General features: G+C 45.1%; 1 protein-coding gene across 4 annotated transcripts in view; it reads left to right on the plus strand.

Moving 5' to 3' along the window:
- Positions 1 to 382: 382 nt before the first annotated feature.
- JPH1 (junctophilin 1) overlaps positions 383 to 14,142 on the plus strand; it is an 83,749-nt gene continuing 69,989 nt past the window's right edge. For all 4 annotated transcript variants that reach the window (XM_026012705.2, XM_026012714.2, XM_026012708.2 and 1 more), the window contains exons 1-2: positions 383 to 906; positions 6,605 to 7,364. In XM_026012705.2, the coding sequence (XP_025868490.1) occupies positions 528 to 906; positions 6,605 to 7,364 (1,139 nt within the window). In that variant the 5' untranslated portion in view covers positions 383 to 527. The remainder of the gene's footprint in view (positions 907 to 6,604; positions 7,365 to 14,142) is intronic.

The following is a 14,142-nucleotide window of genomic DNA, read 5'->3' on the forward strand; positions in this document are numbered from 1 at the left end:
CAGCCGCGCCTCCGCGTCCAGGCGTCCCCGGGCACGCTCGGCCTCCCACCGGCCTCCCACCGGCCTCCCACGGGCGAGCACACGCGCGGCCGCCGGGGAGCGCGGACCGGGGCGGGGCGGGGCGGGCCTGGGCGCCCGGGGAGGGGCCGCGGGGCGGGGGCGGGGCGGGGCGGGGCGGGCTCACGTGGGCGGGCGGGCGCCGCTGAAGGTCCGCTCGGGAGCCCGGGCTGTCCTCTCGCGCGCGGCGCTGGCCGGGGCGGCGGCGGGGAAGGCGGCGGGGAAGGCGGCGGCGGCGGAGGAGGAGGAGGGGGAGGAGGAGGAGGAGGAAGGCGGCGGCGGCGGCGGCGGCGGCGGGAGCGGGGGGAGGACGGGGGCGGCGGCGGACTGGAGCGCGGCGGCGGCGCGAGCTGCCCGGGGCGCTGTCGTGAGCTCGCGCGCCGGGCCCCCAGCCCCGGGCTACACCCTGCCGTGCCCAGCTCTGCCCGCGTCCGTGCCCCCGCGGGGCGCGCGCCGGGGCTGCCCCCCGAATGACGGGCGGAAGGTTCGACTTCGACGATGGCGGCACCTACTGCGGCGGCTGGGAGGAGGGCAAGGCGCACGGGCACGGCATCTGCACGGGGCCCAAGGGCCAGGGCGAGTACTCGGGCTCCTGGTCGCACGGCTTCGAGGTGGCCGGAGGCTACACCTGGCCCAGCGGCAACACCTACCAGGGCTACTGGGCGCAGGGCAAGCGGCACGGGCTGGGGGTGGAGACGAAGGGCAAGTGGATGTACCGGGGGGAGTGGTCGCACGGCTTCAAGGGGCGCTACGGGGTCCGGCAGAGCCTGTGCACGCCCGCCCGCTACGAGGGTACCTGGAGTAACGGGCTGCAGGACGGGTACGGCGTGGAGACCTACGGGGACGGAGGTGAGCGCGGCGCCGGCGGCTCGGCTGCTCCGCGGGCTGGGGCGGGGGGCGGCGGGCGGCGCACGTGTCCGGAAACCCGCCAAAACACCTGGGGAGCCCCCCCCGGCGGGAGCCCCCCCCGCCCCGGCCCCCACCTCCCGCGCCGCCGTGCGGACGCGGCCCGTGCGCGCGCGGGCAGGGGCGGGGGGGCCTGACCCGGTTCTGGGAACGGGCCGCGGGTGCACACCGGGGAGCGAGGCGTGAGCGCACCTGGCCCGCGTCGGCGGCAGGGAGGACGCCGCCGCTCGAGCCCGTCCCATCGCGCCCCGACCCCTCCCTCTCCCGCCGGGTTTGAGGGCGCCACCCCCGGGGAGTGAGCGAACGCCCGGGGCTTGGGAGGCCGGCGGTCGGTGCGGACCGCTCCCCGGATTGGTTTCACGTGGAGTCGTATTTCGCTTCTGGTCCTCTAGTAGCCTAAAGATAGCAGCCAGAACCCCAGGACTGGGATGTAGGGGGATTGTGCCTTATTTGGAGCGCATTTGGGAACCTCCTAGCCGAGGAAGTGGAGCGGCCACCTGATGCAGGTGGGGCTCACGGGCCGTGGGTTTTTCCCTTCCCGGTTTCCATTCGGTTCCTCAAAGTAGTGGTTTTTCCATCCAAAGAATGGTAGTCGCTGTTGATCTGGAGATCTTTGGGCAAGTTACTGGGGAAATGTCTTAGGAGTGAACAATGAAGTCTACGTTTTAAGAAATACTTTCTTAAGATGACATTCCCACAGTCGCTAAGCCAGCAGCCACCGTGGAATCACCCAGTTGCACTACGGTGTATGCCCTCGACCCGGCTAGCTATAAACCAACTTCATATTGAACAATGTTGCGAAATAAATTGTGTATATGATAGGGCAGGGTTCCTTTCTGTTGTTGTTTTTAATTAGGAAAAGTAGCCATTATTGGAACAGGTGTCAAAACCTGATGAATTTACTTGCGTAATAAGCAGAGAAGGATGAATGGCTTATGGTTTGGCAAAATACATTTTTCTGATTATAAACATAATCATAGCTGAAAAGAGTTAGGGAAGGCAGTGTCAACTTTTGTCATTACACAGCTCGGAGTTGAAGGGTATTAAAAAGATCCAATAAAAGTTTCTCCAGCCCACTGCAACCTCAGGCCACTCCTTCTACAGAAGCTTATACAATTTATACACACTTCACTTACTCAGAACACTCGGGCTGTATTTCAAATGCAAAATGGTAGGATTTGATTAAAAGGACATCTTTTCGTTCTATGGTATAAATAGAGGATAGGATTCTCATGGATTAAAAGGTGGAGGAAAAAACTTCCTCTAATCCTTTTATATGGGCTACAGGAGTCTTGAGTCTCACAGTAGTTAATTAGGGCCCTTAAATGTTCTGAATGGGCATATAGTGCCTTGGCTGACAGCCCTATAAATATGTTAGGTTGTGACTGGATTTTATTAGAGGCCCTAGGTCTGTAATATAACTAAATTCCATGCTCAAAAGTAGAATGCAAAATTTCTCTTTTAAATGTGCATATTATAACTTCTTAAGACCGGAGATAGCTCTCTTCAGTTTGGGAAAGTTAAAAATAAGTCATAAATAATAAAGTCTTCTTTTAGAGTTACTACTTACTAAACAAAATCTCTTGGTTCTAGAGGATTCGTTACACTTGACAAATTATATTTGCACTTAGCAAAATATTTTATATATATTACATACATATTATATATATATATATGTATATATATATGGCACAATAAAGATCCTCTATGTATGTGTTATAGAAGCTCAAATAAGTGACCAGGATGACCAGGATGACTTTAAAACTAAATTTAAAAAAAATTTTAAATTTTTGGCATCACCATGGAACTGTGGTTTTCCTTTTCTACCAACTACCAAAAAAAAAAAAAATCAAATATGCTACCAATTAGGAAGGAAAAAAAAACAAACCTTGAATGTCTTCTCTGTGCTAGTTGATTTTCTGCTTTCTTTCAGATGCCACTCCATTTAATTCAAAAGTCCCTAAAGTGGGGGGGGGTCTAAGTAGAAGTATATTGCTATAACTTATTTTATATAAGTTTTAGCCAAAATAGGAAATACCACCTTCCCTATTCTTACTTAAGAATTAGTTTATTTTTGTCTCTGTGCTACCACAGGTCCATCCCTGGGCACTCTCTGTCAAATTTAGGGAAAATCTGATTCCATTTTTTTGTGACAACATTAAACTAGATGAAGGAAGTATTAATTCCAGGTGAAGAGTATCACCTGACTTACTAATGATTGTGTGTGAAGTGTTGCCAAAACTGCCTGAATATTAAGAATAAATTAGTACCATACTAATGAAATCCTAATCTAGGTGCCCAGAATTTTTTGCATAAAGTCTAATCTGCTGTACCTCATTTTTTTCACCAGTCATAAAACTATTGAAAATATCTAGGAAGACACATTGCTTTATTAACTATGTGCATACTTGCATATACCCATTCATAGCACATAAATATAAGTTTGGCAAAGCACAGTCTACATTTGACTGGAACTCATTCTGAACTGGATGCCTTCCACTACAAGATTGTGTAGTTAAAATGGCTATATCTAGAAAACCAGCTCCCAGATGAAAAAAAAAATCATAGAACATAATTTAAGACAAAACCTGTAAAAATAATTTTTACACTTGTGCAAGATACATCTTTGTGGAATGGAAAGGAACTAATTAGAACTTAAGTTGGACAGCAGGGAGAAGGTTGGAACCCACCTGCTTCATAAAAAAAATAGAAGCCCTTTTTTTTTCTAAGTTCATTGACTAAACCTATTTTAAATTTCAGATGAACTACTAACAGTTTGACTGTAAATTGGTTTTTAGCAATCCCATGGAGGAGGTCTTCCATATACTGTGATTTAACAAAATAGCATAGGAACGTGGCCAATGCTGTTGCCCCCACCCCCTTCCCTGTTTGACAGTTAAGCAGAGACCTAAGCTTTCTAATTACTGCTGTTGCCTTAAACTGCTTGGATTTTCAAACACCACTTATTTGGAAATTGTAAATATTCGTCTTATTTTTGGAGATACCAGTTTAAGGAAACTACTTGTTAATTTTCCCTCACTGTTCATCATTTACTAAGATGGTATGGTTGCATTTTCAAAGTATAAAACATATCAAATAGCACCATTGGAAACTGTTCTTGCAAAAAAACGGGTTTTTTTTAGTACACGTTTTTTTAAGTCAGGTTGTAGAACTTTTATCTTAGAACTTCTATTTTATCTATATAGGCAAAGGGAAAATCAGAGTTGAAATTTCCTAATAATTTAATTCCCTTCCCTGTTAAGGTGGTGGTTATTTGGAAATGACTAATATTCAGTAGGAACCTTCTTAGCCTGGGATATTGTATATGACTATCTTATCCTTTGGGGTTTAGCTGTTTTGAGATTGCTATGGCCTACCTACCTCCTCAGAAGTTCATAAATGTCAGATTAAGACTTTTACGTTTACCCAGAATAGGACATCCATAGTACCAGACCTACTTAGAATTTCATTGTTGTCTTGCTGTTGTCTGCTTATCGGACATCTAACAGACTAAACAGAGAAGGTAGTCTTGAAATTTGTCAAAACTTTTGATTTTGGAGCTATTACACTTTTAAATGCAGTGAAATAATCAGCCCCTATTGATATGGTATGAAACCATATCAAATGATATCACAATGATATGAAACCACTAGCATATGTAGCTCAATATTTAAAAAGTAAATGGAAATCTGTATGTGGCAATATAAAATGAAAAGTGACTACAAGGTATATCAATATAATCAGATACTGAAAGAGGTCAAGACAGACTCTAACCATGATTTATTTTTTTATGATATTGTGAGTTACTCTGAATAATACAGAAATAATTATATCTTAAAATTTCCATAGAGCTTCTTCTGGAGGATACTATAATTTAAAATATGCCTTTAATTAAAGGAAATTGCCTTGACTTTGAAAGGGAAATTCTAAGTTCCCTAATTTTACTCTTTTCCTAAGTTCCCTAATTTTAATACTCAGTTTTTCCATGCGATTATTTAAAAAGCCCCTCCAGCTAATTTGTTTAATAGAAAATTTAGCTAATTTATTTAATAGAAAAACTTACTAAGCACAAATGCTTTAGATTAGAAATTATCCTATTCCTAGAAAGACATAATATTCACTGAAAAAGCGATCTGGTGTCAACAGAGTTTTAAGGGACATTGTCAAACACACGTTTGCTCTGAGATGTGAATTCTATACTATTAAGTAAGTGGAAGTTTTATTCTGGCCTTATCTCAGTTTTTCTAGAGGTAAATAGTATATTCTTTTGAGCCACCAAAGCTGTTTACTATAAAGTCATCAAACACTTAGAGACCACATGACACATAGAGCCACGAGACTGGAAATTTTATGTTTGCTTAGGAGGTAACCCCTGCCCTCAGAGTGCTTCTAGTCTACAACGTGTTTCAATATGTAGTGGCAGGGACTAGGGAAATCCATGAAGAAAATGGCCAGGAGAAAGCAGAACTTTGGCAAGTTGTAGAGGACAAATCTTAAACCAGTTCACCTGGAAGTACAAAATAAATTGGCCATTTTTTTCATAATGGTTCATATATCCTATCTGTCAAATCACTCTTAGCTCCAAAAATTTCTCCCAAATCTAAATAAAAGCCTAAATATTAAACTATTTTCCCTACCCTAAAAAAAAAAAAAAAAAAATGAACATGAAAGAAAATGTAAAATAATTTGGCCACTGTCCCGAGTATTCAGATCACTAATAACTTAAGTCTTTGAGCTTATTGGAATGTTATAATGACAGACCTGGCATTTTTAAAGGTTTTTGGCTAAAGGAATAAAATGAGAATCAAATTCACAGATAGAACTCATTTTCATCTTCCGTGACACTGCCTTCCCATGGTGGAGGGGGAGAATAATAATTTCGGGGAGAAAGGTCGTTTTCTGAGGATCATTACCTTCGAAATGAGAAAGTAGTGGTTTCCAATGAAACACTCGTATAGATTTTGAAAGGAAAAGCGAAGTTCCCAGGCTATTGGAAAATGCTATTAAAATGCTATGACATTAAGACCATAGACACGAAAAATAAAAGATAAAATAAAATTCAAAAAGACCATAGACGCGAAGCTACAGGGCGGGAATTCACAAACGGGTGAGCAGTGGTGCTGGGAGCTGCCCGGGTTGGAAGCGCGCGGGGTTTGGCTGCGGGCCGCCTGCGGTGCGCACGCCCGGGTGCTTGCAGGTGAGCTGCGGGCCGCCTGCGGTGCGCGCGCCCAGGTGCTTGCAGGTGAGCTGCGGGCCGCCTGCGGTGCGCGCGCCCAGGGGCCTGCAGGTGAGCTGCGGGCCGCCTGCGGTGCGCGCGCCCGGGGGCCTGCGGGTGAGCTGCGGGCCGCCTGCGGTGCGCGCGCCTGGGTGCCTGCAGGTGAGCTGCGGGCCGCCTGCGGTGCGCGCGCCCGGGGGCTTGCAGGTGAGCTGCGGGCCGCCTGCGGTGCGCGCGCCTGGGTGCCTGCAGGTGAGCTGCGGGCCGCCTGCGGTGCGCGCGCCCGGGGGCTTGCAGGTGAGCTGCGGGCCGCCTGCGGTGCGCGCGCCCAGGTGCTTGCAGGTGCGCTGCGGGCCGCCTGCGGTGTGCACGCCCGGGGGCTTGCCGGAGAGCTGCGCGCGCCTCACGCTGTGCTTTCTCTCGAAGGTACCTACCAGGGCCAGTGGGCCGGCGGCATGCGGCACGGCTACGGCGTGCGCCAGAGCGTGCCCTACGGCATGGCCACGGTGATCCGCTCGCCGCTGCGCACCTCCATGGCCTCGCTGCGCAGCGAGCAGAGCAACGGCAGCGTGTTGCACGACGCGGCGGCCGCCTCCGACAGCCCCGCCGGCACCCGCGGCGGCTTCGTGCTCAACTTCCACGCCGACGCCGAGCTCGCGGGCAAGAAGAAGGGCGGCCTCTTTCGAAGGGGCTCCCTCCTGGGGAGCATGAAGCTTCGCAAGTCCGAATCCAAGTCCTCCATCTCCAGCAAGCGCAGCTCGGTCCGCAGCGACGCGGCCATGAGCAGAATCAGTTCCAGCGACGCCAACTCCACCATCAGCTTCGGCGACGTCGACTGCGATTTCTGCCCCGTGGAGGACCACGTGGACGCCACCACCACGGAGACCTACATGGGCGAGTGGAAGAACGACAAGCGCAGCGGCTTCGGCATCAGCGAGCGCTCCAACGGCATGAAGTACGAAGGCGAGTGGGCGAATAACAAGAGGCACGGGTACGGCTGCACCGTGTTTCCTGACGGCTCCAAGGAAGAGGGGAAATACAAAAATAATATTCTGGTCCGGGGGATAAGGAAGCAGCTTATACCAATACGAAATACAAAAACTAGGGAGAAGGTGGACCGAGCGATCGAAGGCGCGCAGAGGGCAGCTGCCATGGCGAGAACCAAAGTGGAAATTGCAAATTCGAGGTATGTCACTTGCAGGCTGGGTGGTTCAGAAGAGTGGGCTGCCCCTACTAGGTCTGTCTTTGTGTTGGCGACCTCACCAGGTAGCCTCTGCAATTGCCAGAACCACAGTTAGAAGCTGGTTAAGTCCAGCGGAATGAGTCGGAAACCTACCTGCACTGTCCTGAAACGTGATGATCACAAAAGGCCCAAGGCACAAGGAGGTGCCCTTCCTGTTGCAGATTGCTTCCCCAGTACTTAAGGTCAGGTCGCTCAGACCCTGTGCACACTCTCAGGGATCCAGTGCAGACTTTCAGGGGTGCTTTATTTATTATTTTTTGTTTTTTATTTGAGAAGGCGTCAAAGTCTATATATGGCAGAAATGCAGTTATAAGACCACATCTTGCATGCATTCTTTAAAACTCCCATCCAACTTAAGGGCGCTTGTTATGGTGAGCCCTGGGTGTGGTATATGTGATGAATCACTGACTTCTACTCCAGAAACCAATATTGCACTGTGTGTTAACTACCTAAAATTTAAGTTAAAAAAAATAGATAATAAAAAAATAAATATCACTGCAAAAAAAAAAAAAAACATAGCCCATCTATATGGGAATGGCAGAGGGACTAAGGCTCATGCAAGTCACCGCATTCTGTGCAGGAATGATTAGATCACTGGTGTATTAAAAGGAAAGGGGTGGGGGGGGGAACCTGACATGGACAGATGGGACTGTCAGCGTGCCAAAGTTGGAAGAAAGTAGAGCAGTAGAGAAGGGATGGAGTGAGTAGGAGAAAGCGGTGAATTATAGATTGAGAAGTGGGGTGCATGTGGGCATAGAAGGACTATGTGCTTGAAGTTTTACCATTAATAGCTGGGTTCACGGATCCAGGGAGAGGGATGGAGAGCTCTATCGGGAATAGAATTGTCCTATTGTAGACAAAAAAGGATGGTTATAAATGGAAAATATTATTTTTAGGCTTATTTACATGGCCACTGACTGGCCACAGTTTTGTATGACTTGAGACATTTATCTTCCTGTTTCAGTAATATTTTCTCATAGAAGTAAAGCTTCCTTTCGAAGCCACAAGATATGAGCATGTCTTCAGATTTTTATTCTTAGCATTGAATTAATGAACCCTCTTTTGGTTTGGTTGAGCCATATGAAATTACTGATATTTGGACCTTTTAATGATCAAAATTGCAAAAAATGGCGATTTCATGTGGTTCAATGGAATACTTTCAGACTTCTGAAGTTGCTTTAAAAAAAACCTATTTTATGGCTACTATTTATTTCTTAGTATTTGAAGCACTACTTGGTCTTGTTTTTTGCATTATATTGAGATATGCAGGGTTTCCACCTTTATCCCAAACTCATCCTGTTTTAAAGTTAATGTTGCTTGTTGATCAGCACAGACTTTCAGGAAGTTACATTACTTGCTTTTCAGTTTGCTTATAGACGGGATACTTGATACATCTAATCTTACTGGTTCCCCTGGCCCTCAGCTAACTTGGGTTATGCCCTGGTCTGTAATTTTAAATGGACTCTTGGATGCTCCCCTTTGTTTTCACCTTACAACCTAGTGATCTAGTAGAGGCAGTTCGATCTTGGCAGATGGAAAGTACACCTGTGCAGGACGATCTAACATGATTTTCTTACACTTGCTTTGATTATTGACTTTTATCATTAGTTTAAATTGGAGAAATCTACATAATGAAAGGGAAATGCTTGTAATGCAAGAATCTCCAATTATACGAAGATCATAAAACTCTTACCCAAGTCCTAGCCACATTAACCCTGTTGAAAATCTTTTGGGGATAGTAGTCATGTAGTTTGAGAACACTATATTACATAGTTTATAATCAACAATTTAGCCAGTTAACTATTTCATAAAAATTTCACTTAGCTATTTTGTAAATACATTCATTCACTAAGTGAATGAATTATATACTAAGTGAAATAAGCCAGTCACAGGACAATTGTGATTCCACTTAAGTGAGGTGTCTAAAATGGTCAAACTCCTAGAAACAGAGAGTAAAATGGTGGTTGCCAGAGGCTGGAGGGAGGGGGGAAATGGGGAGCTGTTGTTCAACAGCTATAAAGTTTCAGTTAAGCGAGGTGATTGTGCATGTAGTTAACAATATTGTGCGCATAAAAATTGTTAAGAGTGTAAGTCTCCTATTAAGTGTTCTAACCACAGTAAGGAAATATACTTATGCTGTTCAGATGACACAAGAGACAAAATACTCCATTAACCTTTTACATCTTACATCCACATATATTACTTCTCTTTCCAGATTCCTTGCTCTTTTTTTTTTAAGATTTTATTTATTTATTTATTTATTTATTTATTTATTTATTTATTTGAGAGAGAGAGCACAAACAGTAGGAAGGGTGGAGGGAGATAGAGAAGCAGGCTCCCCATGAGCAGGGAGCCCGATGTGGGGTTGGATCCCAGGACCCTGGGATCATGACCTGAGCTGAAGGCAGATGCTCAACCAACTGAACCACCTAGGGGCCCCAATTCCTTGCTTTAATAAATGCTTCAGGTGCAGAGTTTTGTCACTGATTTTTGTAGAAAGTAGCTGTAGGACTGACATTCCCCTTCAGTCAGTAGCTCTGAGTTTAAAATTCTACATTATTTTAAAAACTTTTTTGGGGTGCCTGGGTGGCTCAGTTGGTTGTCTGACTCTTGATTTCAGCTCAGGTCATGATCTCAGAGTCATAAGATTGAGCCCCCTGTCGCATGGGGCTCCATGCTCAGGAGGGAGTCTGCTTGGAAATCTCTCTCTCCCTCTTACCCTGTGTGCTCATGTGCACGCACGTACTTGTGTTCTCTCTCTCTCTCTCTCTCTCTCTCATAAATCTCTAAAATAATAAATGATTGAGTAAAACTTTAAAAAAAAAAGAAAAAGCTTGTTTGAAGGTTTTGGAACTTGCTGGCTGAGGGAATGCCTTCTTGCTATGTGTCACAAACCATAGTTCTTTTTTTTTTTTTTAAGATTTATTTATTTATTTATGATAGACATAGAGAGAATGGCAGAGACATAGGAGGAGGGAGAAGCAGGCTCCATGCCGGGAGTCTGACGTGGGACTCAATCCCGGGACTCCAGGATCGCACCCTGGGCCAAAGGCAGGCGCTAAACTGCTGAGCCACCCAGGGATCCCCTAAACAATAGCTCTTTATAATGCCTATCTGCTCAGTCCTTCCTGGACCCCTCCGGTAGTTACTATTAATGTTTTGATTTTAAAAAATATCAAAAGTTTAAGAACGTAGGTGACACCCTCCCCCTGGGCCTCCTCCAGTAATGGCAAAGTAACAACCAGAAAGTGAGGCTCCTGGCAGCTGCAGCTCTGAAAATGGCTCGTTGGCCATTAGCAACAGAGAGAGAGGGTAACACTGACTGACCACCTTAGTTCGCCATCCAGGTAATGCTAATCACTATTCTATTGCTGTTATTTCTTAGCCCTATGGAGAATTTTTGTTTAAGTCTCAGGAAAATGGATCCATTTTTGTGCCATCACTCCATATCATCTTGAAGCAAAGTCTCAAGTTAGCCTTGAGAGAAAATAATGGTATCCACCTTCAGGGAAACCACCTTTGGCTCGGAGATTCAAGAAGGTCTGTGGACCTTTTCTTTGCTTCTTCGCAGAGGGAGTGGTGTGTCTCTGCAGGAAATGCATGGGAGACTCATTTCAGAAGGCGTATTATGGGGTCTCTATTTAATTCTTATCAGTAAGGGAATGTGAGGATCATCTAACAGTTAGTGGAAATAATGCAGCAGATAGAGAATTCGCAGATACTGATAGTTTACTAGAAAGCACACAAAAGAGTGAAAACTCCAAGGGAGACTAATAATTTGCTGACTCCTATAACTTTTATTCAGGTTTCTGTTCTGATCTAAAAAGTACTGTGTCTATAAGAGGTAACAAAATGTTTCTTCCCTTCCTGTCTTGGTCCTGTGGGTTAAAAATCATGTGGAATTGAGAAAATGTCTCAATCTTGTTTTTAAAGAAATATCCAAGAGGTAGGAGAGCAACTCTGAATATTTCAGGTTCCTCACATTCACAGGCGGAGACTACAGCTCTGCCCAAGATCACCCCATTCTTCCTGTTGTTTCAGTTACAGCTCTCACTTGATCACTCTTACTCCATGTAACTTTTGTCTCTGGTCATTGCTTATGAGGTGTTCAAAAAACTGTTCCTTGAGAAAGATGTCTTAAGGAAGAATTTTAGGGTGAGGCGTTTGGCTGAGATAGCAAATAAGTGCCCCTGAGAGAATCACACTTTGTGGAAAAGGACAGATAATCTAGAAAAGGATGTAGACCAAAGAAGAGCTTTGTAGACTCTGAGCCCCAGAGGACATGATCGTCCTGCTAAAGAATGGAAGATATCTGGTGACAGGGATGGGAGAGACCAATTGAGAACCACAGGCATTTGTTTGTACTGGCTTTGTTGCATCATACAGATTAGAAGAAAAAAAATAAAGTGGGAGGGTAGATTGGACCACCATTCTCTGACTCTGTGGCCCACCTCACTGAATCTGGGAGGGTATGTGGCTGGACGGGCTTTCCAGGGCTAGTGTGAAATATCAGTGACTGCTGCTCCAAACATCTCCCAGACTTCAGGTGGTGACAGCAGCCCTGAGATAGGTAATGTTGGGATGGAGCCCCGGTGGGCCTGGCACACGTGTAGTGACAGGGCAATGGAAGCCCCAGATACAATGTGGAGGCCCACACTCAAGCTATCTGGTGCACAGGTGAGCTTGCAGCACCTGTTTTCAGAATTAGAGATCGGATTCCATGTTGCTGATTCTGGACTTTAATATAAAAAAAATGACACTTTTTTCCCCCAAAAAAAATCCTCCAAGAAAGTATATTTCCTATAGTTTTCTTCTAAGAAGATATAACTCATTACCATTCTCCTTCTTTCCTCCATCACCTGAATGGTTCAGCCACAACAGCTTTTCTTCAGTTCCAAGGGAAGTCTTTGCTTTCCCCCTGCCTGGTGCCCTTGCCCCAGCTGGCCCCTTAGGCCACTCCATCTTCTGGGTAAGGCATCAAGTCTCCTCACGGAAGGTTTCCCTAAGCCCACACCCTCCCACCCCACTGCCACCCCCTTCTACCCAGACGCCCATTTGTCTTAAGTTCTCATCGAATTTCAGTATATTTGTTTGGTATCTCTTTCTCCAAGTAGATCGGAAAGCCAGATCCTGAAGGCAGCTTTGCTCACTTTTAAACACCCAGCAGCTGGTTTAGATCAGGGCACTCTCGTAAGGGCTCTGGTAAATATTTGATGAATAAGTGAATTAAATTCTCACTACTTAGGCCACAAACACTACCAGCGCTTCTAATTCTATTTTCTTGGGCATTTATAAACCAGCCTCAAAGAAAGGAAATCATCATGCTATAAATCTGGCAATAATCAAGGAAGTACAGAAAATGCAAAAGTATGTTACAGGTATGCTTTTCCTTAGCTATGTCAACATCGTTAAAGAGTCATTACTAAGTCAGGGCCTGGGAATAAGAACTTGAGGGTAAGCCAGACTGTTATCTCCATTCTTCGTAGGAATGAGCTGGTCCAGTGATACATGTGAGTGCTTCCCTTAAACAGATGTGGAAACTCCAGAAAGTCAGCTTATACTCACTATAAAAAATATTAGCTCATCCTGCCTGTTTGACATCACCAAGTTATGTGATCGGTCAGAAAATAAGAGCTTACTGTTTTTTTAAAGAATCTGTTTGCTAAATATTCAGCTGCCTTTATTCCCTTTTGAAGATTTTTCTTGTCTTTTTTTTTTTTTTTGGCTGAAATTTTTCATGAGCTCAAATAATAGTGTTCAATAGAAACAGTTCCTTAAAAGATTGCTTGACTTGATTCACACTTCACTTATTAGTAATTAAAACCTAGAGTCAACCATGAGTCAGTGCACATTACAGATCCAAATTAAACTTCTACCAATTGTAGGGGAAAAAAGCTCAGCTTCTGCCAAGTTCGTGTGAAGGGCCAGGAATTTGAAATTCTTAAATTCAGTTGGGCAAGCGGATTCCAGTTCTCTTTTGTAAATCAAAATTCTGATTTTTTTTCTTTTCTGTAATGTTTGTAGTCCTCTCATATCTTTAAAAATAATTGTAGATTATCTTTTCCATGGATTTTTTTTTAATTTCTTCTACTGGGGCTCTCGTAAATGTTCAGTTTTTAACCTAAGTGATTTTCGCAGGAAGGTTGAATTTTTTGTAACGTCTTGCAAGCCATTTTATTGAAGAAGCCATTAAATAGGTACAGAAATTTGGGGGGAATCACCTAAAATGTGGATTTCAGTGTTGAGTGCATTAATGATTTTTTTTAAATTTTACCTTCCATGCTCATCTGTATCAACCTTTGCTGCCTGTCTGGCTTTTCCACCTGTTATTACCAGCCTTTCTACAAACAGATTCCAGAGTCTTGGATAATACACTCAGGCTGAGGTGCAGAAAAGTTCCTGTAAATGGGGATTGATAGTTCCTCTGTCTTCACAGGAGGATTGTCTTAAGAGTTGAATGAGAGAGTGGATGGCATAGGGCTTTGTATGTAAACTGTGAATCACCATATCCAGTTCATGTTTTGAAATCATATGAGTATGATTCCCATAAGTGCGAGTTGACAGGTGACCAAGAAACCAGACTGAGATAGAGGTAAAGATGGAGAGAGGAAGGAAAAAGGAAAGGAAGGCAGGCTTGGGAAGCAAAAACAGGGATAAGCAAAAGGAAAGGCGTTAAATCCACCAAGCATGACCTCCTGTGTTTAGATGTGGGTATGTACCA

This window comes from Vulpes vulpes, chromosome 13 (genome assembly GCF_048418805.1).
Source record: "Vulpes vulpes isolate BD-2025 chromosome 13, VulVul3, whole genome shotgun sequence".
Taxonomy (NCBI): Eukaryota; Metazoa; Chordata; class Mammalia; order Carnivora; family Canidae; genus Vulpes; species Vulpes vulpes.